Here is a 26,871-nt window from a genome sequence, read left to right on the forward strand (position 1 = left end):
AGACTGCAGCTCAGAGCACCAGGTGATCTAAGTGCGGCAAGCTTGGGAACCGACTGCTGGGCATAGCACTGTGCTCCCCCGCTGGCTGGCTGTATTACCTAACCTCTCTGTACCTCGAGTCCTCGAGTCCTCGTGTGGAAGAAGAGGCGGATGACAGGATCTGCTTCCAGGGGGTTGTAGGGAAGGCTAAAGAGTTAATACGTGTAAAGTGCTTGCAACAGTGCCTGACACATAGTAGGCACTCAGTAACTGCTGGCTTTTACAGGGTCCAGAGGTGGCACAAAAGACAGGGCTGACTGAATCCATCAGGCTTCTCTGGATTTTCCTTTTCCTTCCACTTGATTGCTCACCCCTGAAGAATAAGCCTCTTGCTTACTTGAAGCCCTGTACTTAGCGAGGAAAGCGATGGCGCTTCTCCCCAGAAGAATCACCTACTGACTCTAACATTGTGCTTCCTGCAGTTTCAGGGGTTTCACAGACCACCTCCTCCTCGGAGCCATGCATGGTCCCTGAGGTTGGGAGCCCTCAAGAGAGAGGCCACAGTGCAGCCTCCCAGAGTCAGAGGACCTCTGCCTTCCCCATTGCTGCTCTTGCTTTTGAGTTTGGTTCCAGCTGCCAAACTGAACTCTGTGCCTTGTTGATTTTCAGGCCCTTCTCTGCCCCCTGGTGGCTCTGGCTCAGCCTGACTGGCGTTAATCTAGCTGGTGCTCTGGGGGTCAAGTTTGTTGGCCTCTTTATCATCCTGCAAGTGGGGTGGAACACCGTTTCAGACCTTTGGCACCTGTTTGGAGACCTCAGTCTTTCAATGGTGAGAACCCAAGTGCTTGTAGAAATGTCTTTGCTCCCCTGCTCCTCGCTTAGCAGAGCCAGTGGTCTTTCTCTGCTTCTGCTGCAGGTGGCAGAACAGCTGTGTTCTGGGCCCGAGGTGGGCTGCATCCGGCTGCCCTCTCTAGGGAGCAGGGCATCAGGGAGTGGGCCATGGCTGACAGGCTGGAGAGGTATAAAGAGAGAGGATGGACTGATATCCTTGGGATTCTCTTTCGGCATTTGTTCCTGCATCGGTTTTTAAATGCTTTGCAAACAACCCAGCCAGGGGATTCTGTCCATCTGGGCTCATGCCAAATGTGTGACAGACACTGACTGCCTGGGACTTGAGGTAAAATTGGTAGACTGACTTCCTGAACTTAAAATTTTCTTTTCCTGACCCAGAGTCTCTGCATCTGGAGGCTGGTAAGGGCCTTATGGTTTATTACAATATTATTTATTAAGAGCTGACTCTGTGTCAGGCAGTATGCAAAATGCTTTACTTTCATCATCTCATTTCCTCCTCATAACAAACCCGTGAGGCAGGTAGTTATTACCCTCTTGCCAAATGAGGAAATTGAGACCTAGAGAGGTAATAATGTTCCCAAAGTCATACAAGTAGTAAGAGGTAGATCTAGGATTCAAACAGGCGAGGCTGACTCCAGGCCTGAACTATTGATACTTTGCTGTAACGCACCTCTGAACCAAAGTCCCAACAAGTTCATTTATTCATTCAGAACATATAGACAGACCATCCGCTAAGTGTGAGACACAGAATATGCAGATGATTAAAACAAGATTCTTGCCCTCTAGAGACAATGGAGAGAGAGAAATAAGAAAGAAAGAAAGGAAAGAAAAAATAAGTCATGGTCCAGCCAACAAAGGCTGTGAGAGCACAGAGGAGAGCACAAGCCCAGTCTCGGGCAATCCAGGAAGGCTTCTAGGAGGAAGCTGAGGCCTAAAGTTAAGATAAGGAGCAGTTATCAATGTGATGGGTGGGGCTGGTACAGTGCAAGAAGCATGGGGAAAGTGCAGGGCATCAGTGTGACTAGGATGGAGAGGGAGTGATGAGTGACGATGCTGAAGATGCAGGCCACACCTTGGCAGTAACGCGGGGACAGCCCGGGGTCCTCGGTGAGGGTCTGGACAGGCAGCGGAGGGCTGGCCCAGGTTCAGCCCCCTGCAGTGCTTGGTTGGTGGGGGGTGTTATGGGAAGGCTTAGGGTTTCCCCATGTCTTTCTCTCTTGATAGCCATTAGTTTTTCAATTGTTTCTGATTATGACTTACACATAAAAACTTACAGATAACACACATGTCAGGCATAAGGCAAATAATGCCTCATATGCCCAGCGCCCTGCACTGGCTTGGTTTGCAGGTGACTGTGGGAAAACATCTGACCGCTCGCATCCTGTGCCTCATAGTGCTGCCGCTGGCTCTCTACACGGCCATATACGCTGTTCACTTCATGGTGCTGAATAGAAGGTACAGCCAGAGCCTTTCCAGTGTCTCACTTCTGCTCTTCCTCTTGCCTCTAAGTCTATGGAGGGGCCGTGTGATTTCCTGGGTCTCGTTGGGATGCTCGGAGGGGACCCAGGGTTTTTTTTCTGTTGGTTTCCTCTTATGTTCTATCTTTTGGGTACCCTGGCCTGAAGGAAGAAGAGAATGTTCTAATAGCCAAACTGCCCCTTATCCCTAAACACAGTTCCTTGTGCTTAACAGGGATGGGCCACCATAAGCATGTGCAGTTGGAGTGAGGATAATAATAACAATAACACCAGCAGCGGCTCCCATTTAACAGGTAGTGACTATGTGTCAGGAACTGTGTTCAGCATTTTATATACGTTATCTCATTTAGTCATAATAATTCTTTTTTTAAAAAAAATTTTTGGCCGTGCCACACGGCATGTGGGATCTCAGTTCCGCGACCAGGGATCTAACCTGTGTCCCTTGCATTGTAAGCACAGAGTCTTAACCACTGGACCACCAGGGAAGTCCCATAATAATTCTTTTGATTTTTTTTTTTTTAAATCCCTGATTTATAAATGAAGAATTGAGGCTAAACAAGGCCAGGTATCTTCCAAAGTTCACCTAGCTAGTAAGTGACCAAGTTATAATTTGGACCCCAGTTTCTCTGACTCTATCCCCCATGTCTGTCCACAGTACCACACTGCCACTCCCTTGTACTTCTTTTAAACCAGCTGTGCAGAGCTCTTCCTAGGGCTCCTGGGAAATCACAGTTTCACTCCATTAATTTGTCTGTCTTCTCTCTGCCTTTCCCCACAGTGGTCCTGGTGATGGCTTCTTCAGTTCTGCCTTCCAGGCCCGGCTTTCAGGAAACAACCTTCACAATGCTTCCATCCCTGAACGTGAGTGTCTCTTGTCCTTTACAAAGGTAGAAGGACAGAAGGGATTCCTGGGAGTTGTATTGGAAAAGATGATATGACAGCCTGAGTTATTTTAGATGGGCAAAGTGGGAGAAAGATCCAGTTAAATCTGGTCTGAGCACTCAAGAGAGTGAGTAGGAACACAGGAAGTGCAGAGGAAGACGTCCTGAGCATCGAGCTCTTTGACCCTAAAGAATAACTTGTCCGTCGTGGCTGTGGGAAGGCCAACAGAGAGAATCTGGTGAAGGAACAAGGCCCTTCAGGGCTAGAGGTCAGTTCCCACCAGAGTATCCTGCTACTCGCATCCATTCACTATTCACACCGGGTAACTGAGCAAGTGTTAGCCACGTCGGAGGCTGTAAGCGGATGCCCTCCAGAGTAGAGAGTCTGGAGTAGAGTCTGCAGTAGAGGACCTCTACATGATGTGACCGTACGTGTTAAGTATAGAAAGAGGGAACGCAGAGCTGTGGGGATCAAAGGTGTAAGACGTCACTTCTGTTAGGGGGTTGGGGGGTGATCAGAGTGAGTGAGTTGCCTTGGAGTCAGGCCCTGGAAAAATGGGTAGGTTTCAGCAGAGGGAGATGGGGGAGAGGGCGTATCAGGCAGAAGGGAGAGCGTGATCAAAGCCAAGAGCAGGGCAGAATTTAAGGCTTAGGTTATATGCAGAAAAGTACTGGAAGATAAGGTTGACAAGATAGGTTGGGCCCAGGTCATTACTTCCTGGAGGCAAGGACAATGTCTTTTAGTCTCTCCAGGGCCTAGAACACAGTGGGCCCACCCAGAGCGTGGAAAGAATGAAAAATAGGAAAGCAGGCAAAAATTGGTTTGGAAAGGCAGACACTGGATTCCACATTGGAGAAGTCAGCCTTGAGTTGCTTGAGGAAATCCATGCAGTGGGGCCAGTGGGCTTGGGGCTGAGGCTTTCAAAGGAGGACTAGCCAAGTAAGGGATGGTCGATGCTGTGCAGTGGCTGTGGTCTGTGAGGAAACTGTAGAAAGAGGAAGACGACAGGGTGCGGTCAGGCCACTGGGCATGCAGGAGGAAGGGGCTGCTCAGGAGCAGTCCGTGAGGGAGTGTGGGGTTGAGATGGGGGACAGAGCATAATCGAGAAGCAGCTGCGGTCAGCAGCGTGCGGGGCTGCGTGTGTTGACCAGCACGAGGACTTAGAAGGATGGAGTGGTGGCGTTAGCAAATTTCTACTCGTTATTTAAAAGGCCTAGCTCAGCTATATTCTCTTCCATCAAGCCATCCTCTTTTTACTCTTTGGGCAAGAATTTGTTCTACCCTACTCTGGGCTCCCACCATGTCACACCTGGTCGCACCTTTGCTGGAGCGTTTGCTGATCATCCCGTGCTGCTCAGTGTGTGGCGCCATCATCCCCAAGACTGGGCTCCACTAGGTCTGCAGCCAGGCCTCCTCCACCTTTGCGTCCACCGTGTAATCGATACGGTCTAGCGACCAAATGGATGAACAAAGGGAGACAGGAGCAGCCAGCACTGGTGCAGTGAGACCTGTTTCGGTGGAGTGGGGAATGGCGGGCAGCCAGATTGCAGGGCGTGGAGAAGAGGGACAGTAAGAAGGCAAAGAGGCTCCTCCATAAGCCGGGGCCTGTGTGGGGAGGGGATGGATGCTCTTGGGTAAGCTGTTTACTCTGGGTTTTTGTTTTTGTTTTTTTAAATTCAGAGTAAAAACCCAAAACACCATTGAACAGTTACTACATGTGGTACTAGATTCAAAAGGCACAACAGGATATATAGTGAAAAGTCTCTCTTAACAGTCTATAGTAACACTATATCTTGGAGAACATTCCAGATGAAGATATAAGATGCTTCTTCCTTCTTTATTCCATGGAATGTGTATGATAGACCTTGAATGAAGGACAAGTTGTTCCTAGTCTTTTGCTTTGATAATAGCATTGTTAATACCCAGCTTCTTCTGAAGTCCTTAGGAAGGAGGGGAGGGGACAGGCGAGACTATTTGGTGAAATCCTCTTGAGTTGACTCCACTGGGGTGAGAAGGCAGCTGCGCATCTTGCTTTCGGCAGTCCGGGACCCAGTGGAGTCTGTTAGGGGCTGGGGAGGCCTGTGGCTTCAGCGGCCCCTGCAGTCAGGGGCAGGTCTAGCGCTGCGCCAGCTCACACCGTCGCCGTCTGCCCGCAGACCTGGCCTATGGCTCTGTGATCACCGTGAAGAGCGCGCGGATGGCCGTCGGCTACCTCCACTCACACGGGCACCTCTACCCCGAGGGCATCGGCGCCCGCCAGCAGCAGGTCAGTGAGCCCTTTGTGCGCTTGAGTTGCGGCAGCACTAAGCTGTTTGCCGTGACTGAACCCTCCGTTCTCTTTCTGGCTTCCCCTCCTTTACCCGCACTGTTTCCCCGGCTTGAAACATCCTCTTCCCCTGCCTAACTCCAGCTTCCCTAGGCTTCAGCTGGGGAGCTCCCCTCTGACCACCATGACCTACCTCTGCCTGCCCCTGGGTTAGGTGCGTCTGGTGTGGGCGGCTTTCTCGGCACCCTTACAAGCTTGTGTGGTAACCCTCTTCGCATTGAATTGTGAGTGCTTCCTTCCTCCTGTCTCTTTGCTGTTTGATTGCTGACTCCTGGAAGGCTCAGTGCCCAGCACGAAGTGGATGATGGGTAGAGCGTAATGGTTATAAACACAGGCCTGGGAACCAGACTAGTTTATCTGGGTTCGAATCCTGGTTGCACTAGAGTGTGACTTTGAACAAATTCCTTAACCTTTCTGTGCTTCAGTGGGCTCATCTTTAAATTGGGGAAAATAAATAGTACTTCTCTCCATCATAAGGTTGTTGTGAGGATTAAGTGAGATAATCCGTCTGACGTGCATGCTGGAGGATTAGCCGTGAGTATGATCTGAACGAGTGAACGACACTGTCCGCGTCCACGTTAAGGAGTGGTGGATGTGGCTGTGGTGGATGATGCCTGAGAGGGAGAAGGATGGGGTTGGAGAGGTCCGTGGGGCCAGATTATGGAGAGGCCTTACGTGTTACAGTAGATTTAATTTTGTTCTGTAGACGCTGGGGAGGCATTGAAACTTATTAAGGGATAAGATGTGCTTAGATTTCTAGTTTAGAAGGACAGCTCTAGCAGGAGTGTGGTGGATTGGAAGGAGGAGGAGACTAGAGGCAATAATCATGACAACGGATGGTGAAAGGAGGCAGAGACCACAGGGAGAGAGGTGGGAAGTGATTTAGGAAACTCTTCACAGGTTGAATGTCAGGGCCTGGTAACTGATAGATGTCGGGGATGAGCCGTGTCCAGGTCTGTAGTCTGGAGGTCAAGGTGTTTGCGTGATAATGCTGTTTCACCATAATCAGAAATGGAGGAGGAAGCATGGCTTTGGAGATGAGTTTCCTTTGTGTATTTTAGCTCTGGGACTTGTCTCAGGGAAGAGACATGAGTGTGTAGCATACAGGTGTCAGTGACACAGTGGGGGATGGGTGACATTGCCCTGAAGCAGTGTGCAGAGGGAGGAGGGCCAGCAGAGGAGCCCTGGGGAACAGCAGCACATAAGGCAGCATTAAAGGCGCTCAGAGTGGTGCTGGTAGAAGTGGCTGAGAAGGAAGGGGTGGATGGGGAGGTTGGAGGAGAACGGGAGGAGAGTGCCAAGCAGAGGGTCTCCAGTGGGAGGAGACGCCAGCAGTTCAGGTGCTGCAGAGACCTCGGAGAAGGTGAGGACAGAGGAAGAGGCCTTCGAAGGGCAACATGGGAGGCCTGGCAGCTCTGACAAGGGTGGCTTCCATGGCGTGGGCAGGGCGGAGGCCTCGGATGCAGTTTCCCGAGGAGAGGAGGGTGCGGAGGTCGGGGCTTCAGGGCTGGCTGCTGCTCTGAGAAGCTTGAAGTGAAGTTTCTCTTCCTGCAAAATGCCCAGAACCTTTACTTCGTGAAAAACTTTTGCTTCTCAAAATATTTTATTGTTATTATTTCCTTATTTACTAGAAGGTTGACCCAGAGTATTGGGTTTTGGTATCAGTTTCCCATTCTTGACTCTCCGCTTCTCTCTAGCGCAGTGGTTCTCAACCCTGGCTGCGCTTTAGAGTCCATTGGAGAGCTTTTTAAAAATTCTGATGCCTGAGGTCCATCCCAGAGATTCTGACTTAATTGACCTAGGATGGGGCCCATGCATTGTGCATTTTTGTTTTGGTTTTAAGCTCTCCAGAAGAGTCTAATGTACTGCTAGCCCTTCCATAGTGATACCTTGCTGCTGGTGTCGTGTAGGAGATAAAGTTACAGATGTGGTGACGAGGAACATCTATACTGTGCAAAGGGAGAGAAGAGCCACGTTCTGAAAGGCCCTATTAAGCTGGTCTTAGTGTTACACACTTGAAGCCCATGGGTAGAGGCATGAAGCTGTGACAGTCATCTAGAGAGAGCACATTAGGCCAAGGGACAGAGAGCCTGGCTTTGTCACTGACTGAGTCACTGAGCCTTTCGCAGCCTGTGTCTTCATCTATAAATTGAGGGGACCGCACTAAATAACCTCTAGTAGCCCTCCTCTGCCCTGTATTTTAATGTCTTGTTAACAGCTCTAGGTCCCGATTTTTAAATGTTTTTAAAGCATAACATTTATAAAGTAAGATTGGAAAGTGTAGAAAAGTATAAAAAAAACCCCAAAGTTACACATAATCCAAGGATCATTGTTTATCCACGTAGTTTGATGTACAACATTCTGCTGTAGTAGCATACCTGTGTCCCTAGGAGACCTCATGGTATAAAACTCCATTGTAAAAATAAATGTTTCAAGGGGAAAAAGAGGCCATGGACTATATTCACAATAAGTGATTTTTCTAATAGGAATTTTAATAATAATGGTTTTTGGAAAAAAAAACAAAAAACAAAATGACAGCACAGGGTGCACACAAGCACCACAAAAGCTTAACATCCTTGAGCAAATCAAGCTGGGTGAGCTTGATGTGTGCAGCTTTTGATGGGGAGCGTGGACTTAATTTCTCTGTGGCTGCCACAACTTTTAATGTGTATGTTCTTAATACCATTATTCCTAATTGTTTCTGAGAAAGCAAAAACCACTGAAACAAAGCAGCCATAATACACGCATAATTATTTTCCTACACGCTAATTCCAAATCTCTTTGCAAGTAAATAAGTCATGTTTTGTCCAATTAGAGTTATTAAAACTCACGTTGTAAGAGAGATGCCTTTGTTTCCGTTGCTTCTGGGTATTTATGTGCTTGTATACGTAATTAGCATAATTGTATGTATGCAGTCTCTATCCTGGGAGCTTGGAGCTAGCTCCCTCTGTTTGAATCCTGTCTCCCCAGCTGACAAGCTGTGAGACCTTTACTTAACCTCAGCGAATTACTTACCCTCAGTTTGCTTGTAAGTAAGGTGGAGGTAACCATAGTACCTACAACCTAGCGATAAGACCTGTCCAGTGCTTAGAGCAGTGCCTAGTGATAAATGGTAACCATTTTCAACAGCAACATGTTATACACCTTCTCCTGTGCTGCGTAAAAATGCCCTGAAACATTTTCTGCGGCTGTATAATATTCTATCCTGTGGACATAACCAGCACGTAACTCTTCCTTTAGTATTGGACATTTATATTGTTCCCAGGATTTTTGCTGGTAGTTTAATTGCAGCATTACACGCGTGTACACACATGCACACACATACAATTTTTAAAAAATCAGTGTATACAAAATGGCTATGTCTAAAACTTCAGGCTTCTAGGATAAGATTTTTTTTTTTTTTTTTTTTTTTTACCGTACGCGGGCCTCTCACCGCTGCGGCCTCTCCCGTTGCGGAGCACAGGCTCCAGATGCACAGGCTCAGTGGTCATGGCTCATGGGCCCAGCCGCTCTGCGGCATGTGGGATCCTCCCAGACTGGGTCACAAACCCGTGTCCCCTGCATCGGCAGGCGGACTCCCAACCGCTGCGCCACCAGGGAAGCCCCTAGGATAAGATATTAATAGAGTTTTTTTCGTTTCATTTGGCCATATTCTAGAAAATATTCGGCCATATTCTAGAAAATACCATGAATTTTTCATTTAGAAAGTTTGAGACATGGTCTTGATGACTTTTTTAAAATGCACTAAATTCTCTTTGTGTGCTGGAGACTGTGTTACACAAGGTGTTATTGTTCCTCCCTCTAGGAGGTGGGAAGTTGAAAGATAGGATGCAGAGGCGTACACAGAGACAAATCAAAAAGGCTTTTGTGGGAAAAGACCTCTAAATATAGAAAGAAGGAGAGAAAGTAGCATTTACCAAATGCTACTTCTGAGCCCTGACGGGAAACACAGCCCCTCGGGTTGGTGGCTGGGGATTCTGAAAAAGGCTTAAGCAACATTGGCTTGCTATTGATTGTCCTGTGGCCAGCTGTGCTGATAGTGACTGTCTTCTCCCTCCCACCTCCTCCTCCCTCCCCCACCCTACCCAGGTCACCACCTATTTGCACAAGGACTACAACAACCTGTGGATTATCAAGAAACATAATACAAATTCAGGTAATGCGGTAGGGAACTGGAGCTTCTTGTATTATTACTTACTCTGAGCCCTCCTTAACATTTCTCATGCCTCCAAAAGAATGGTGCTGGGATGGGCTTTCCTGAGCATTCTTTGCCATCTTTACAGATCTCAGTTATCCTTTCAACAGTTATTTATTGAGCCCCTGCTACGTTACAAGGACTGTTGTTGGCATAGGGATAAGCAGTGAGCAAGACAGATAAGATCTCACTCTTAGAGCTGTCTTTTCTTTTTTAATTTTTAAATTTAATTTTATTAATTTTTTTATACAGCAGGTTCTTATTAGTCACCCATTTTATAGACAACAGTGTATACATGTCAATCCCAATCTCCCAATTCATCACACCACCACCACCACCACCCCCCCGCCGCTTTCCCCCCTTGGTGTCCATACGTTTGCTCTCTACGTCTGTGTGTCAATTTCTGCCCTGCAAACCAGTTCATCTGTACCATTTTTCTAGGTTCCACATATATGGGTTAATATACGATATTTGTTTTTCTCTTTCTCACTTACTTCACTTTCTGTGACAGTCTCTAGATCCAACCATGTCTCTACAGATGACCCAATTTCGTTCCTTTTTATGGCTGAGTAATATTCCATTGTATATATGTACCATATCTTCTTTATCCATTTGTCTGTCGATGGGCATTTAGGTTGCTTCCATGACCTGGCTATTGTAAACAGTGCTGCAGTGAACAGTGGGGTGCATGTGTCTTTTTGAATTATGGTTTTCTCTGGGTATATGCCCAGTAGTGGGATTGCTGGGTCATCTGGTAATTCTATTTTTAGCTTTTTAAGGAACCTCCATACTGTTCTCCATAGTGGCTGTATCAATTTACATTCCCACCAATAGTGCAAGGGGGTTCCCTTTTCTCCACACCCTCTCCAGCATTTGTTGTTTGTAGATTTTCTGATGATGCCCTTTCTACCTGGTGTGAGGTGATACCTCATTGTAGTTTTGATTTGCATTTCTCTAATAATTAGTGATGTTGAGCAGCTTTTCATGTGCTTCTTGGCCATCTGTATGTCTTCTTTGGAGAAATCTCTATTTAGGTCTTCTGCCCATTTTTGGATTGGGTTGTTTGTTTTTTTAATATTGAGCTGCATGAGCTGTTTATATATTTTGGAGATTAATCCTTTGTCCATTGGTTCGTTTGCAAATATTTTCTCCCATTCTGACTGAGGGTTGTCTTTTTGTCTTGTTTGTAGTTTCCCTTGCTTTGCAAAAGCTTTTAAGTTTCATTAGGTCCCATTTGTTTATTTTTGTTTTTATTTCCATTACTCTAGGAGGTGGATCAAAAAAGATCTTGCTGTGATTTATGTCAAAGAGTGTTCTTCCTCTGTTTTCCTCTAAGAGTTTTATAGTGTCCAATCTTACATTTAGGTCTCTAATCCATTTTGAGTTTATTTTTGTGTATGGTGTTAGGGAGTGTTCTAATTTCATTCTTTTACATGTAGCTGTCCAGTTTTCCCAGCATCACTTATTGAAGAGACTGTCTTTCCTCTGTTGTATATCCTTGCCTCCTTTGTCATAGATTAGATGACCGTTGGTGCGTGGGTTTATCTCTGGGCTTTCTATCCTGTTCCATTGATCTATATTTCTGGTTTTGTGCCAGTACCATATTATCTTGATTACTGTAGCTTTGTAGTATAGTCTGAAGTCAGGGAGTCTGATTCCTCCAGCTCCGTTTTTTTCCCTCAAGACTGCTTTGGCTATTCGGGGTCTTTAGTGTCTCCATACAGATTTTAAGACTTTTTGTTCTAGTTCTGTAAAAAATGCCATTGGTACTTTGATAGGGATTGCATTGAATCTGTAGATTGCTTTGGGTAGTATAGTCATATTCACAATATTGATTCTTCCAATCCAAAAACATGGTATATATCTCTGCATCTGTTTGTATCGTCTTTAATTTCTTTCATCAGTGTCTTATAGTTTTCTGCATACAGGTCTTTTGTCTCCCTAGGTAGGTTTATTCCTAGGTATTTTATTCTTTTTGTTACAGTGGTAAATGGGAGTGTTTCCTTAATTTCTCTTTCAGATTTTTCATCATTAGTGTATAGAAATGCAAGAGATTTCTGTGCATTAATTTTGTGTCCTGCAACTTTACCGAATTCATTGATTAGCTCTAGTAGTTTTCTGGTGGCATCTTTAGGATTCTCTATGTATAGTACCATGTCATCTGCAAACAGTGACAGTTTTACTTCTTCTTTTCCAATTTGTATTCCTTTTATTTCTTTTTCTTCTCTGATTGCTGTGGCTAGGACTTCCAAGACCATGTTGAATAATAGTGGTGAGAGTGGACACCCTTGTCTTGTTCCTGATCTTAGAGGAAATGCTTTCAGCTTTTCACCATTGAGAATGATGTTTGCTGTGGGTTTGTCGTATGTGGCCTTTATTATGTTGAGGTAGGTTCCCTCTATGCCCACTTTCTGGAGAGTTTTTATCATAAATGGGTGTTGAATTTTGTCAAAAGTTTTTTCTGCATCTATTGAGATGATCATATGGTTTTTCTCCTTCAGTTTGTTAATATGGTGTATCACATTGATTGATTTGAGTATATTGAAGAATCCTTGCATCCCTGGGATAAATCCGGCTTGATCGTGGTGTATGATCCTTTCAAAGTATTGTTGGATTCCGTTTGCTAGTATTTTGTTGAGGATTTTTGCATGTATATTCATGAGTGATATTGGTCTGTAATTTTCTTTTTTTGTAGTATCTTTTTCTGGTTTTGGTATCAGGGTGATGGTGGCCTCATAGAATGGGTTTGGGAGTGTTCCTTCCTCTGCAATTTTTTGGAAGAGTTTGAGAAGGATGGGTATTAGCTCTTCTCTAAATGTTTGATAGAATTTGCTTGTGAAGGCATCTGGTCCTGGACTTTTGTTTGTTGCAAGATTTTTTTTTTTTTTTTTTGCGGTACGCGGGCCTCTCACTATTGTGGCATCTCCTGTTGCGGAGCACAGGATCCAGACGTGCAGGCTCAGTGGCCATGGCTCACGGGCCCAGCCGCTCCATGGCATGTGGGATCTTCCTGGACCGGGGCATGAACCTGTGTCCCCTGCATCAGCAGGCGGACTCTCAACCACTGCGCCACCAGGGAAGCCCTGTTGCAAGATTTTTAATCACAGTTTCAATTTCATTACTTGTGATTGGTCTGTTCATATTTTCTATTTCTTCCCTGTTCAGTCTTGGAAGGTTATACGTTTCTAAGAATTTGTCCATTTCTTCCACGTTGTCCATTTTATTGGCATAGAGTTGCTTGTTGTAGTCTCTTAGGATGCTTTGTATTTCTGTGGTGTCTGTTGTAACTTCTCCTTTTTCATTTCTAATTTTATTGATTTGAGTCCTCTCCCTCTTTTTCTTGATGAGTCTGGCTAATGGTTTATCAATTTTGTTTATCTTCTCAAAGAACCAGCTTTTAGTTTTATTGATCTTTGCTATTGTTTTCGTTTCTATTTCATTTATTTCTGCTCTGATATTTATGATTTCTTTCCTTCTACTAACTTTGGATTCTGTTTTCTTCTTGTTTCTCTAGTTTCTTTAGGTGTAAGGTTAGATTGTTTGAGATTTTTCTTATTTCTTTAGGTAGGCTTGTATAGCTATAAACTTCCCCCTTAGAACTGCTTTTGCTGCATCCCATAGGTTTTGGATCATAGTCTTTTCGTTGTCATTTGTCTCTAGGTATTTTTTGATTTCCTCTTTGATTTCTTCAGTGATCTCTTGGTTATTTAGTAACATACTGTTTAGCCTCCATGTGTTTGTGTTTTTTATGGTTTTTTCCCTGTAATGGATATCTAATCTCATAGCATTTGGTCAGAAAAGATGCTTGATATGATTTCAATTTTCTTAAATTTACTGAGGCTTGATTTGTGACCCAAGATGTGATCTATCCTGGAGAATGTTCTGTGTGCACTTGAGAAGAAAGTGTAATCTGTTGTTTTTGGATGGAATGTCCTATAAATATCAATTAAATCTATCTGGTCTGTTGTGTCATTTAAAGCTTGTGTTTCCTTATTAATTTTCTGTTTGGATGATCTGTCCACTGGTGTAAGTGAGGTGTTAAAAGTCCCCCACTATTGTTGTGTTACTGTCGATTTCCTCTTTTATAGCTGTTAGCAGTTGCCTTATGTATTGAGGTGCTCCTATGTTGGGTGCATATATATTCATAATTGTTATATCTTCTTCTTGGATTGATCCCTTGATCATTATGTAGTGTCCTTCCTTGTCTCTTGTAACATCTTTATTTTCTAGTCTATTTTATCTGATATGAGTATTGCTACTCCAGCTTTCTTTTGATTTCCAAGTGCATGGAATATCTTTTTCCATCCCCTCACTTTCAGTCTGTATGTGTCTCTAGGTCTGAAGTGGGCCTCTTGTAGACAGCATATATATGGGACTCAGACAGCTGAGGCTCAGACTTAATCCAGAAGAGGTTACCTGGACACGTGCCTGGGGCACACTGTGGCTGCTTTCATTTCTGATTTAGAGCACACCAAGCCTTGCAGACCCCAGCATGTGGTACAGCTCAGGTTGTCTGGATGTGATAGAGGGCTGCTGCCCACTGGTCATCCCAGGCCTGGGCCAGTCTGTTGGAGATCTGCGGGCCTGCCAGCCCTGTGGCTGGGCTCGTCTAGGCTGGTGCCTGGGACCTCCCTCAATGCCTGCGCATCTGCCTCTGACAGGCCAGGGTGAAGCTGCTCTGAAGCACACCTATGGGGCTCCCAGGGCTTTGTGACAAGGGCTATGTCTGGATCTTCTGGTTTTTCGGTCAGACAGCTGGCTACCTGCAGACTGTGCCTTTCGCTGCTGCCAGCAAGAGAACAGAACAGAGGGCATCTCCCGCTCACCTTCTGATTGTCTCATGCCACAGGTGTTCTCTCCTCAGCAAACACCACCTGGCTCAGCCTGTCTCGAGTCAGCTGCTCCTGGCCTTTGTGGGGAAGTGGGCAGCTGCTCATCTAAATTTACCTTCTCTGCTTCTTTCGCCACCTCCCTTTATTGCCATGGTTTTTAGCCTTGAAACGTGGCCCGTATGACCACTGTCTTTGCATCCTACTCCTCGGTAATATAAATTATGACACCATTGGGCAGGATCTATTTCTGTCCCTTATAGTACTGTTACAGATTGTGTTTTGATTCAACAGGCCAAACATAAGCGGTCTGTTGCAATGAGGGGTTCTGAGGGAAGACCAGCTTTCCTTCTAAAGTCATGTGGGCACGGACCAAGTCTTTGAACGTCCCTGTTCTGTTATTCCACTGTGGCTTCCAGGTTAAGGTGGCTGCATATCACTCCAGTGACTAAGGATTCATGTGAAGGCAGATCACTACAGGCATTCTGGGAAGGGGGAACTCTAGACAAAGGTCTTTGTGTTCTTGATGGCCATAAGTGCCCCTCCCCCACAGATCCATATTAAGTAAAACTTCCCTCCCCTTTGACTTATTTGATTTGTCATCTTGCTGATTCTTCTTCTTTTTTTAAATTAATTTATTAATTTATTTTTGGCTGTGTTGGGTCTTCGTTGCTGTGCACAGGCTTTCTCTGGTTGCAGTGAGCAGGGGCCACTCTTGGTTGCAGTGCACGGGCTTCTCATTGCAGTGGCTTCTTTTGTTGTGGAGCACGGGCTCTAGGGAGCGTGGGCTTCAGTAGTTGTGGCTCGCAGCCTCCGTAGTTGTGGCTTGCAGGCTCAGTGGTTGTGGCTCATGGGCTCTAGAGCACAGGCTCAGTAGTTGTGGTGCACAGGTTTAGTTGCTCTGCGGCATGTGGGATCTTCCTGGACCAGGGATCGAACCTGTGTCCCCTGCATTGGCAGGCGGATTCTTAACCACTGTGCCACCAGGGAAGTCCTGATTATTCTTCTTAAGAGACCTTAGAAGGCAGCCCAGGAATGGGCATTTCTACGGTTGAGTTCTCTAATTCTCTTGAGAGCCAGTGATTTGTCCTGGCAGATTTGTCTTTCCTGACCTTGAGTGTTAGTGTCTACTGCCTGGGACAGAAATTTGCAAGGACCTTCTGTGTTGCTGTGATTACTGCCAACTCCTTTTCCACTGTCATCACTTTTCTAGATCCTCAATGGTCTTGACTTCTTGACGATACAGAAGTAGTTCTTTTCTCTCATCATTTTCTTTGCCTCACGTTTATCAAGTCTATAGCCAGAGACAAGATAATCACTGGCCAAATATGCAGGGTTTAACATTTGATTTTGAAGAGAGCTGGGCAAATGGTCTTTTGCATGGAATTCATATTTGGAAGACTATATTTTTACTTCTAAAAGGAAAATCTTACTATTTAGCTTCTCAGCTTAAAAATCCTCTAGTGGGGGCTTCAGTGCTTGTCAGATAAAGGCCACATTTCCTAGCATGGCATACACAGTCTGGCCCCGTTTGTCCATACCCTCACCTATTCCCACTCTCCTTCCTGCCCACCCTCCCTAACCATGTGAATTCATTTGCCACTGATTCAGATGAGTTTTGCTCTTTCATACCTCTCTGGCTTTTCCCCACTTGCTCACCTGACAAGTTCTCCCTCTCCTTTGAGAGTCTTTTCAGTCATTATCTCTGGGATGCCCTTCCCTCATCCTCTGAGACAGTTCACTTTGGTCCCACAGCACTCTGTCAGTACCTCATGCGCATACCACGTTGTACTATAACTCTTTACCGGTAGGTCTTTAATTAATGCTAGCTTAATGAGTGAACGGTTTCAGACATCAATGCTTGTTTCTTCTTGACAGATCCCCTAGACCCTTCACTCCCTGTGGAGTTTGTAAGACATGGAGACGTCATTCGACTAGAACACAAAGAGTAAGTAAATTTGCTCTTTGGGATAAATGAGTGGCATGAGCATCAAAGGTACAGAGCTCTTTTAAGCTGGAAATAAACAGAAGTCAAATGTGGATGAGGCTCTAGTAAATGGAACAAGGCTGCTGTGCTAGAATGGGAGAATGATTACTTTGCCTATTTTGGCTTTGGGAAGCTTTGGATTTTGAAGGTACCTTTCAACTGCCCTTTTCCTAGGGGGAAGAAAGAAAAAAATTGAGTTGCCCAAAGCTTTTTCTTAAGCGGCTGCCTTGAGAAAGGTATAGGAGTCTGTTTCTGAATATGGCAAACTAGTTCATTTAACCAGTGTTCTCACTGAGAATGACTAAAAATGCTGGAAAATGTAGAAACATCTTAAAAGCATAAAGAACTGACAAGATAGTAAGGAGTTACTAGGTCAAAATCTCAGTGAAAGGGGGAATCCAGAGAAAAAGTGGGACACTGTGGCCACTTCTGCCTTGAACCCACAATCTTGAGTTTTGATTTTTGGGTTTTGACTGCCTCTAGAGAGAAGAAGTTTTAAAGTCAAAGCTCTAGGCTCACCCGAAGTGGTAAATTATTGTGATCTTCCCCAAAATTTGTAACCCCCAAAGGCTTAGGGTTAGGATAAATCCGCCCTATCTACCTATATCCAGAGTGTGTTTGGGAGAGCAGGGCTGGGGGTGAGGTTGGTAGGGGCACTAAATCTGGTTCCTGAGAAGTTGTAATTACCAGTTGATCTTCACATGGATTTGCAACCCAAATTCATTTCACCTGGATGGTCTCAAAATCTTCAGGCCATGAATTTAAATGAACATGGTCCTAAGACTGTGGTAATGTTCCCTAGGTGCCTGGCTAAAAGCAAATGTTAATCCTCTTTTGGGAAATACATGGTTATCCATTCCTATAAATAGTTTTCCAGTGACAGTGAATAGTACACAGTAAAAAATAACTAAGCACACAAGGAAATAGGGCACCATGTGCAAGAATGAGCAGGAAAAATAGGCAACAGAAGCAGCCCTGCAAAAATTTCATATGAATTGTCAGATACAGAATTTTTTTTTTTAAATCAGGGATTTTTAAATATACATATAGAAAAGCTATGAGCAGTGTTTTTTCCCTAGTCAGTAAGATTATGGATACTTAAAATTTTAATTTTTTAAATAAATTAAAATTTATTAACTAAATTTTATTTTTGCAAATTTCCAATATTTTTATAATGAACATTGATTACTTATTATGGATAAAAGTAAGGATTATTACAAAAAGCACAAAGTAAACAAAATCTAAATTAAACCCTCCACTTCCCCCACAGATCCCTACTTTGTAAAACTGGTGATAGGAGTAGAAAGCATAGATGGTAGGGAGGAAGTTTACCTATCTCAGGCATACATAGATTACAAATTTTAATTTTCTTCTCCCTAAACCTGCCTCTTAAGTCAGGCTAGCTTGCCTCAAAGCCACCAATGTGTTCAGTCATCCCCCTGCCCCCCACCTGAAGTTGTGGGGCGAACAGGAAGTGAAGCCCCTTTCTTGGCATATGGTCCAGTACTCTTACCATCTGTCCCTTGCGATACGTTGGATTTAATGGTTTGGATTCTAATTTTTCTTATCCAAACAGATGACTCTGAGTAGCCTTGGTGAAAGAAGAAACATTGCACATCTCTTTTCTTCAGGATAGTGGCACTTCTCTCTTTTAATTTCTAGGACTTCTCGGAACTTGCACAGTCACTATCACGAGGCCCCCCTGACCCGGAAGCACTATCAGGTCACAGGCTATGGCATAGTAAGTGAGCCACTCGAGTGTCAGCAGGATGTCAAAAACTGTGGGGCCTGGCTCAGGGCCATGTGGCGGAACACATCCTCCCCAGAATTCTGGAATGTTCCTAACGATTGGCTGCACAGGGACTCTTAACATTTAGGAACTTTCTGGCTAGGCTTTTTGCTGTGGGAAAGGCAGCCTATGAAGTCTATTTGTTTCCATCTCTTGCCTCCCATAATTACCATGCCATTTTTATGTTCTGACACTTAATAAATGTCAAATATGAATACTGTAAGGGTCTCTTTTAAAATCATATTATACTTAGAAGCCACAGGGCCACAATATGACCCCAGATGAATATACAAGTTTATCCTTTGCCAGATTCCAAATTCTCATTGGCTTTATTTTTTTATTTTATTTTTTTTTGCGGTACGCGGGCCTCTCACTGTTGTGGCCTCTCCCATTGCGGAGCACAGGCTCCAGACGCGCAGGCTCAACGGCCATGGCTCACGGGCCCAGCCGCTCCGCGGCATGTGGGATCTTCCCGGACTGGGGCACGAACCCGTGTCCCCTGCATCGGCAGGCAGACTCTCAACCACTGTGCCACCAGGGAAGCCCTCATTGGCTTTATTTTTAAGGATTACTTCCCTGTTCCACAGAGGGATATTGTCCCCATTGCTTTGAATTTTTACTGCCCTGGGGTGATGCAGTTCATAGAGGAAGCTCTATGAGTATTTATGGCTTGGGGAGTAATTTGAAAACAGAAACAACTAGTGGGAAAGTAGATTTATGACTATCTGTTACGTTTCCTTCCAAGGGCTTTGGTGCTTCAGTAAAGATTCTGGGTTCCTTAAGGTGGAATTCCCAACCCTCTTTCTATTTGCTCATCCCACATTATACTAGAGCCAAGACTCTGAACTTCATCTTTTTCTGGTGGGCATTTCCTGAGGAGAATTAGACACAACTGTCTTAATTTCCACAGTACGATATCTAGGCCAGACCTTTCTTCGATGAGTGAGTGTCCCCATGGCCACCAGTAATGGATGCAAATAGCCCAAATTTATTTCTGTTGGCACACGGTGATGTCTTGAGTTTAGTTTAAGGGCAAAAACATTTATTTAGAACTTAAACTCTAGTTCTGTAAAGTGAAGAATTAGACTTAAGGTTCGAGGAATTATACTACTTTTCTTGGTTGTAATCGCGAGTGCTGGGACAATGGCAGTCACTTGGTATATTTCTATGGCCCTCTCGTTCCCTTTCCCACCTCAGTCATTTAGGCCAGTTTGGTCTTTGACCAAACTGTAACATGATGGCATCTGAAAGGGTGACCATCTCCCTTTTCTGATACGTCTTCTCTAAAGTCATCTTACTTTCTTTGTATTTTTTTCTTGATTTATGTGGCAGAATGGGACAGGAGACTCAAATGACTTCTGGAGGATTGAGGTTGTAAACAGAAAATTTGGAAACCGAATCAAAGTGCTGAGAAGTCGAATTCGCCTCATCCATCTGGTGACAGGTTGTGTCCTGGGCTCCTCGGGAAAGGTCCTGCCCAAGTGGTGAGTCTCTGGGGTTTTGATGTCCCATTAGTGGCTCATGCTTTTCCTTTCACACTACGAGTATACCCAAAACTTCCATTTCGCAGTGGTCGATGTTCACCTCAGGTCTGCTTTTTCTTTGTGGTGAATGGAGGGAGGAAAGGCATCAGGAGTTTTGTGGAGCCCAGAGCTCCAGAGTTTCTTTGGTGTTTCGTGTGCTGTAATAGTTGAGCATTTGTACATCTGGCTTGTGATAACTCTCTGGATCTGTGTCTCTTTCTAAAATGGGAATGTTGTGTGCTCGACTCTTCCTGGGATAGTTGTGGAATATGAAAGTGTGAGGCTGAAAAAAGCATGGCTACTGGGTTGGAAAGAGAGGGGCGCCGTAGATTGAAGAGCAGTTGGCAGTGTTACTCTCCGGTGGGTTTCAGGTCTTCTGAGAGACATCTGTGACTACTTTTCACAGGGGCTGGGAGCAGTTGGAAGTCACCTGCACTCCATACCTAAAGGAAACCCTCAACTCCATCTGGAACGTGGAAGACCATATCAATCCCAAATGTGAGTGAGGCCGTGTCCTGGGCTGGCTCTGAAGGGAACATTTCTAAGTAACTCATCTTAGGAAAAGAAACCTTTACAAACTCTGCTGCCACTTTATCTTATTGTTGCCATTTTCTTCCTTTTTTAAACCTAATCTCTTCATATGAATTGTCTAGATAGGGAGCTCCTTTTTTCTCCCCATCCACTCAAACTTCCCATCCTCTTTAAACTCCTCTCCCTAAAGTGACCTATGACCTCACTCGGGGCCAGAGCTGGTTGTCTCTGGTTACTTTCCTTGCCTCCCGCTGGATATGACTCTCTTGCCGCCTATAATGCAGGTCCATCTGCTTGCCTCCTGGGCTATTCTATCCCCTCTGTGGTTACCTCCCCACCCTCAAGGCTTAGAGCAGGCCGTTTCTTTCCCTTTCTGCCCCTGTGTAGGCTCCTCCCCTCCCCACATCCAGCCAAAGCTTTTACAGAAAGCAATGGCTGCAGCCCTTGATCTGATCCCCATATTTATACTACCAGGCTCCAATTGACATTTCCACTCCTGTGTCATCTTCAACTCAACGAGTGTCTGGATTCATCATCTGTCCTCTTAAGCTACCCCCTTCGCGCTTCTGCTTGATTTCTCCTCTTCATGCTTCCCATTTCATTCTTTTTACCACCTAATTTAACCAACCAGCTAATTAACTAAGTAATTAAACAGCTCTTTGTTTAGATGCTGGGAGCCATGTGGGGCCCTGGGGATGCCTTGGTGAATGAGACGGGCTCGGTCCCTGTCCTTCTGTCTCCTCAACACTCTCACCTGCTTGTTAGCTTGTCGGGAAGGCTACACTCAGACCCTGACAGCAGTGTGGATACCATGGACAGACAGCCATGAGGAGGGGGTGTGTGAGAAAGGTTTACGCCCCTGTCATTTCTTTTTCTAGTGCCGAACATCAGCCTGGACGTGCTGCAGCCCAGTTTTCCTGAGATAATGCTGGAGGCCCACATGGTGATGATCCGGGTACTGTGGCCCCTTCCCATTTGGTGGCTTCTCTAAGAGCTCTTGGGCATCCACAAATTTGGATCATGGATCAGTAACCTTGGTATAGACCCACTGCCCCCTTGTGGAGGACTTAGTGTCTTCACCTGTACTGGCTTACTTGGTCTTCAAAGGCATTGAATGGTGGTGGCGATGATGGTGACGGTAATGATGATGAACACTTATGTAGCTCTTATGTGCCAGGCACGACTCTAAGCACTGCACATATATTAACTTAATACTTATTACAGTCCTCCAGAGGTTATCGTTCCCAGTTTACAGATGAGGGAATTGAGGCACAGAGGTTAAGGAACTTGCCCAGGGCCACACAGCTAAATGTAAGAGGTGGATCCAGGCCTTCAGAGCCAGTGCTAGTTACCACTACACTCCTCTGTCTCTAAGTGAGTCTCACGTCTGTTGAAGTGGCAGAGCTCCTGAAAATCATAGTGCCCTTGGTTGAAACTCATGAGACACTGGTAGGTGATTCCATCATATGAAATGAGGATTAGTTAGGATGGGTAGAATTTTAAGACTAAGTCTAAATAAATAGTCTCATTTTTTCTTTCATTATCTAAGAGGTAGAGTCAAAGAAGAAAAGGGACATAAGGAACCTTTCTTATTCAACTGATGTAGAGTCAGGATGGGGAGAGAGATCAAAATTGTCTGGACTATAGAAACTGCAGGGGACAGGGCTTCTGCCAGCTGAGCAGAGGGCCTAAGGCCTGGGTGGAGAAGGCTGCCCAGCCTGCTGAGGTTGGCTGGAATAAGCCCACTAGGCATTAAGCACAGAGAGCAATGTCCAGATACACATGCCTGTAATGGTTACAGATTTTCCTTCCTTCCGTTTCTTGGTTTACTAAAGGAGCTGGATTTCTTAAGAGTTTAATGTGTAGGATGCCCTTGGCTGGGTATAGCTCTGGCTGGAGCGCCTGGGTTTGGGACTGGACTGGACTGGTTGAAGGAACTGATTGCCCTCAGCAGCTGCTCTGGGGTCCAGAATGATTCATTCTTCATTCCAAGGCCCTTCAGATGGCCATGGTGGTTCAGGGGCTGTGCAGCTGGCCCCTTTGGGCGTGACACCCCACTGGCACTTTTAACCCTGGAGGATCAATCCGGCCACCGTAGGGAGGCCTGCAAATGATTCCCAAGACCCAAGGAGTTGGGTTAGTAAGGCACTGGGTGGTGGTTCACTGAACCAGACCTGGATCTTTCTCGGGCTAGGCCAGTGGTTCTCAATAGAGGGCGATTTTTGCCTCTGAGGGGATATTTAACAATGTCTGGAGACATTTTTGGCTGGCATCATGGAGGGCTAGGAATGCTTCTGGCATCTAGTGAGTAGAGGCCAGGGATGCTGAACACCCTACACGGCACAGGCCAGCCCACACCAGACTTCTCCAGCCCCAAATGTCAATAGGGCCGAGGTGGAGAAACCCCAGCCTAACTCCTAGCACCTCACTGCCCTTCTTGGGAGTGACTTTCAGTCTGTCCTGATGCTGAGGCTGACGCCATCCTGCTGGGTAGGACCCAGGATCCTGCTCCTTTTCCTTCTTGTTCTAGGAAAGGCCTGATTTTGCCATTTAGAGACAGGTTGTTGGGTATTCTTGGCTGTTGGACTAAATGGGTCCTTCAGGCTAAAGTGTGCATTCTCAACCAGAGCGATATCGCTCCCTGGGGGTAAAATGTATTCTTGGAGGGTTGGAAGAAGAAGAAAAGCCCGTAACTTTTTAATGTATAAAGCACAGGTATTCCTGCATTATGTAAACAGACATACAGAATAGCTATGGTATTAAAGTGTCATGAGGGGACTTATTGTGGTGATTGTTTTGCAATATATACAAATATTAAATCATTATGTTGTATATCTGAAACTAATATGTTATATATCAATTATGCCTCAATAAAAATTTCTTTAAAATGTCATGGTGGGGGAGTGTTTAGGGAATAGATGTCTTAAAACGGTTGAGGGGGGGCAGGCAATAATGGGAAAAAACGCTGAGATACACTAGGCTAAAGTAACTTTTTCAAAGTCCAGGAACTTAGAGTTTCTGGGTTTGTGTTTCCGGGTTTGTGTTTGAAATTGGCCTTCCAAGGGAACAAGTGAGTCAGCCCTGATTTTATATGCCCCATCTCATCCTCTTGACACCTTATCCTTGGCCTGGAGACGGATATGTATTTTGTGCCTGTGGGAAACAAGTCTCTCATTCCTCTTTCTCTCGAGCAGAGAGGGTCTGAATGGACTGTCTTTGCTGGGACATGGAGGCTTGCTTGTTGGGAAAAGTAAGTCAGTTTTTGTAAGCAGGTGGGCAGTGACTGAGGATGAGCACCTGATCCTTCCCTGCAAGGGAAGGAGAGGGGAGAGGAGAGAGGGTTTCTCTTGACACCTGGCCACACCTCAGATCCCCATCCCTCACGTTCCTGTCAGCCTTCTAGAGCTCTGCTTTGACTAGCTTTTCTTTGCCACTTTCCTGCAGGGGAACAATGGCCTCAAACCCAAAGACAACGAGTTCACGTCCAAACCCTGGCACTGGCCTATCAACTATCAGGTAGGGCCTGAGGCAAGAAAGAGGGCGTTGAGATTTGGTGGACGTGGGGTGCGCTGGGGGCGCAGGGCGCGGCCTCGCCTGGCTCGGGGTGGCCAGAGGCGGGCTCTGTCTTCTGCCCCGATATGGATCAGCCTTCCCAGGGAGCTCCCGTAGAAGGCGCCCACTCCGAGCCTCCCGTCAGGGCTCCCTGTCTATGAAGGGTGACTCGTCTTCCTCCTCCTGGAACTCGTGGGGCTGGGAGGAGCTGAGCTCTGGGCCAGCAGCGTGTCCTCTGCTCCACAGGGCCTGCGCTTCTCAGGGATCAATGACACCGACTTCCGAGTGTATCTGCTCGGCAACCCGGTGAGTGCCCGCGCACCGCGCTTTGGGCCCTGAGCTGTGCCCGTGGAGAGCTGCTGCTTTCTCTCACCCTCCTGTTCTCGTTTCCCTGCAGGTGGTTTGGTGGCTGAATCTGCTGAGCATCGCCCTCTACCTGCTCTCAGGGAGCATCTTTGCTGTGGCTCTGCAGAGAGGGGCACGTCTGCCTGCCGAGGTTGAAGGTCAGGTCCCTGGGCTCTCCTGCCCTCCCACCTAGCAGTCAGGAGGGCGCCTGCACTCGGGGAGGGCCCGCCTGCTGATGACCCTTCCTTTGCCTTTCCCTCCCCTTCTTCCCTCCTCTTTTGCTTTTTAGAACTCAGTCACCAAAAGCCCAGTGCTGTGTTAAACACTACATCCTCCCAACAACCGTATAAAGTAGAGTTTATTACTCCTGCTTTATGGATTAGGAAACCAAGGCACAAAGAGGTTAGGAAACTTGTCCCAGTAAGGGATAGAACTGAGGTTCACACCCTAGCCGACTGAGTTCAGAGCCTTCACTTTTGACCTCTATGTTCTATGCAGAGCTTCCCACCTTTTCTCTTCTGCCCCTTCCTCGTCCCATGGCCCTGTCCTCTAGTCACGTAGAGAGCAGCCCCCAGGCCGTGGGCCACAGCATCTGAGACATTCACACAGGCTCTCTCTGCCTCTGCAGCTCCGCGTCTGAACAGACATAGTCCCCGACCGCCCCCTCTCCCACCTCCGTCCTTACCTCTGCCCGCACCTCCGCCCCGTCTGCTGCTGCAAAGACCTGCGTGACAGCAGAGATATGGGAGCTGGAGCTGGAGGCCAGGCTGCCTGCTGCTGGGGTTTGGCGCCCCTGCCGTGGGTGCCGAGGCCTCCCTGGGCCGGGTAACAAGCAGTTGCTCCTCTCCTGCCAGCTGCTGTAGGATTGTTCAGCTTGGGCAGAGGAGAGAAGGAAGGCTTATGCAAATCACACAGCAAGGAAGGGGCAGAGCTGGGCTAGACCAGGCTCTCTGCCCCCTCCCTGTCGGCTGACCGGGCTGTGCTGCTTGGGGCCCAGGGCTGTCCCAGGTCCTGCTGCAAGGAGGCGGGCAGCTCCTGCTGGGCTGGATGATGCATTACTTCCCGTTCTTCCTGATGGGCCGGATCCTCTACTTCCACCACTACTTCCCCGCCATGCTCTTCTCCAGCATGCTGACAGGTCAGCGCTGCCCTCCTGGGCCTGGGGAATGAGGGCGGGGCCGGGGAGGAGGCCACCATGGAGTGCCCGCGCTGGAGGGAGCCCTCTGCTTCCCCGACCTGGGGTGCTCCGTCTGCTGCCTCCCCGGAAGGCATCCTCTGCTGGACCGGTGCGAGGTTTCTCTTCCTTCCACAGGCCTTCTGTGGGACATACTCCTGCGGCTCTGCGCCTGGAGCCTGGCCTCCTTTTCTCTGGCCGGGCACGTACACACACTGGGGATCCTGAGCCTGCTCCTGGGAATTGCCTACAGGTGAGCGCCCCCTGCACCTTGCATTGCTGCCCCCCAGCACTGAGGCCTCGGTCCCAGGTGCGTTTTAGAACCCCCTGGCATGCTTTTGAAGCACACTGGTGTCCGGCTCCATCTCCAGAGGTTCTGATTCAGTTGAGCCCAGTTTGGGTCCTGTGGTCCAGCCACAGTTTTTAAAGCTCCCCACGTGACCCGAATGTGCAGCCAGATGGGCGAAGCACGGGCTACCTCTCTGCATTCTTTCCTCCTGCCAGTGGCTCCCAGCTTATGGACCACTCCGGCTCACGTGGGAGGGCGCCCCTCTTGAGTCCCGTGGCTCCCAGCCAGAACAGCTCTCAGTGGGGTGAGGGAGCGGGTGGTGGAGGGGCGCCCGGGCTGTGGTAGGGCTCAGAATGACTAGGAGGGGGTGTTGTTTGGTAAGCCGCCCTCTTCCCCACCTCACAGGCCTCACAGATCCGCGCTGAGAATCACTGGCCTTTAGGGGCGGTGGGGCAACATAAAAGCCTGAGCAGGGAATCGGGGGCCTGAGGCCCGGGAGCATTTCCACATTTTAACAAAAGGTCTGGGCCGAACAGTCCATGACCAGACCCTGGACTTCTCTGTCTCCTGGGCCTCTTGGGAAGAGCCCTTTCCCTCACTGGCATTAAACCAACCTCTTCCAAGTTCACAGCCTCTGGTATGGCCAGGTGGCAAACTCACGCAGACATGGTGACCAAAAGGGGTGGGTCTTGTAGGTAGAGAGGGTCCGATGAGCCCCGGCAGGAGGAGCTGAATCTCACGGGTCTGCAGGGCACCTCGCCTCCACTGAGGCGGCAGGGCGCCCACTGCCTCCCCCTGGGTTCTCTCCCTCAGCTTCTACCTCTTCCATCCTCTGGCATATGGGATGGTTGGTCCGCTAGCCCCGGACCCCCGAAGTCCGATGGCAGGACTAAGGTGGCTGGAATCATGGGACTTTTGAGGCCACTGCAAGGACTCCAGCCTGGGTCCAGGAACTTCCTGGGGACAGCCAGCTGTGGAGCCAGTCCCTGGACCCTCCCAGCTGTGGAGGAAGCTGCCTGAGGAGCCCGCGGAATTCTGCCACCTGCCAGGACCATGCCCTGGGAGCATACCCGGAGTGTAAGCCACTAGAGAGGGCCATGGCTCTGCTCTAACCACAGCCGTTCCTCCGCTGGGGCTGGC

General features: G+C 47.2%; 1 protein-coding gene across 1 annotated transcript in view; it reads left to right on the forward strand.

The window, feature by feature from the left end:
- POMT2 (protein O-mannosyltransferase 2) overlaps window positions 1-26,650 on the forward strand; it is a 44,254-nt gene extending 17,604 nt beyond the window's left edge. The window contains exons 6-21 of the mRNA XM_065871955.1: window positions 649-808; window positions 2,180-2,286; window positions 3,088-3,170; window positions 5,348-5,457; window positions 9,607-9,673; window positions 16,420-16,489; window positions 18,191-18,269; window positions 19,650-19,801; window positions 20,247-20,338; window positions 21,250-21,326; window positions 23,816-23,887; window positions 24,170-24,229; window positions 24,321-24,426; window positions 25,266-25,406; window positions 25,581-25,695; window positions 26,545-26,650. Coding sequence (XP_065728027.1) covers window positions 649-808; window positions 2,180-2,286; window positions 3,088-3,170; window positions 5,348-5,457; window positions 9,607-9,673; window positions 16,420-16,489; window positions 18,191-18,269; window positions 19,650-19,801; window positions 20,247-20,338; window positions 21,250-21,326; window positions 23,816-23,887; window positions 24,170-24,229; window positions 24,321-24,426; window positions 25,266-25,406; window positions 25,581-25,695; window positions 26,545-26,650 — 1,597 coding nt within the window. The remainder of the gene's footprint in view (window positions 1-648; window positions 809-2,179; window positions 2,287-3,087; window positions 3,171-5,347; window positions 5,458-9,606; window positions 9,674-16,419; window positions 16,490-18,190; window positions 18,270-19,649; window positions 19,802-20,246; window positions 20,339-21,249; window positions 21,327-23,815; window positions 23,888-24,169; window positions 24,230-24,320; window positions 24,427-25,265; window positions 25,407-25,580; window positions 25,696-26,544) is intronic.
- Window positions 26,651-26,871: the final 221 nt, after the last annotated feature.

This window comes from Phocoena phocoena, chromosome 2 (genome assembly GCF_963924675.1).
Source record: "Phocoena phocoena chromosome 2, mPhoPho1.1, whole genome shotgun sequence".
Lineage (NCBI taxonomy): Eukaryota > Metazoa > Chordata > Mammalia > Artiodactyla > Phocoenidae > Phocoena > Phocoena phocoena.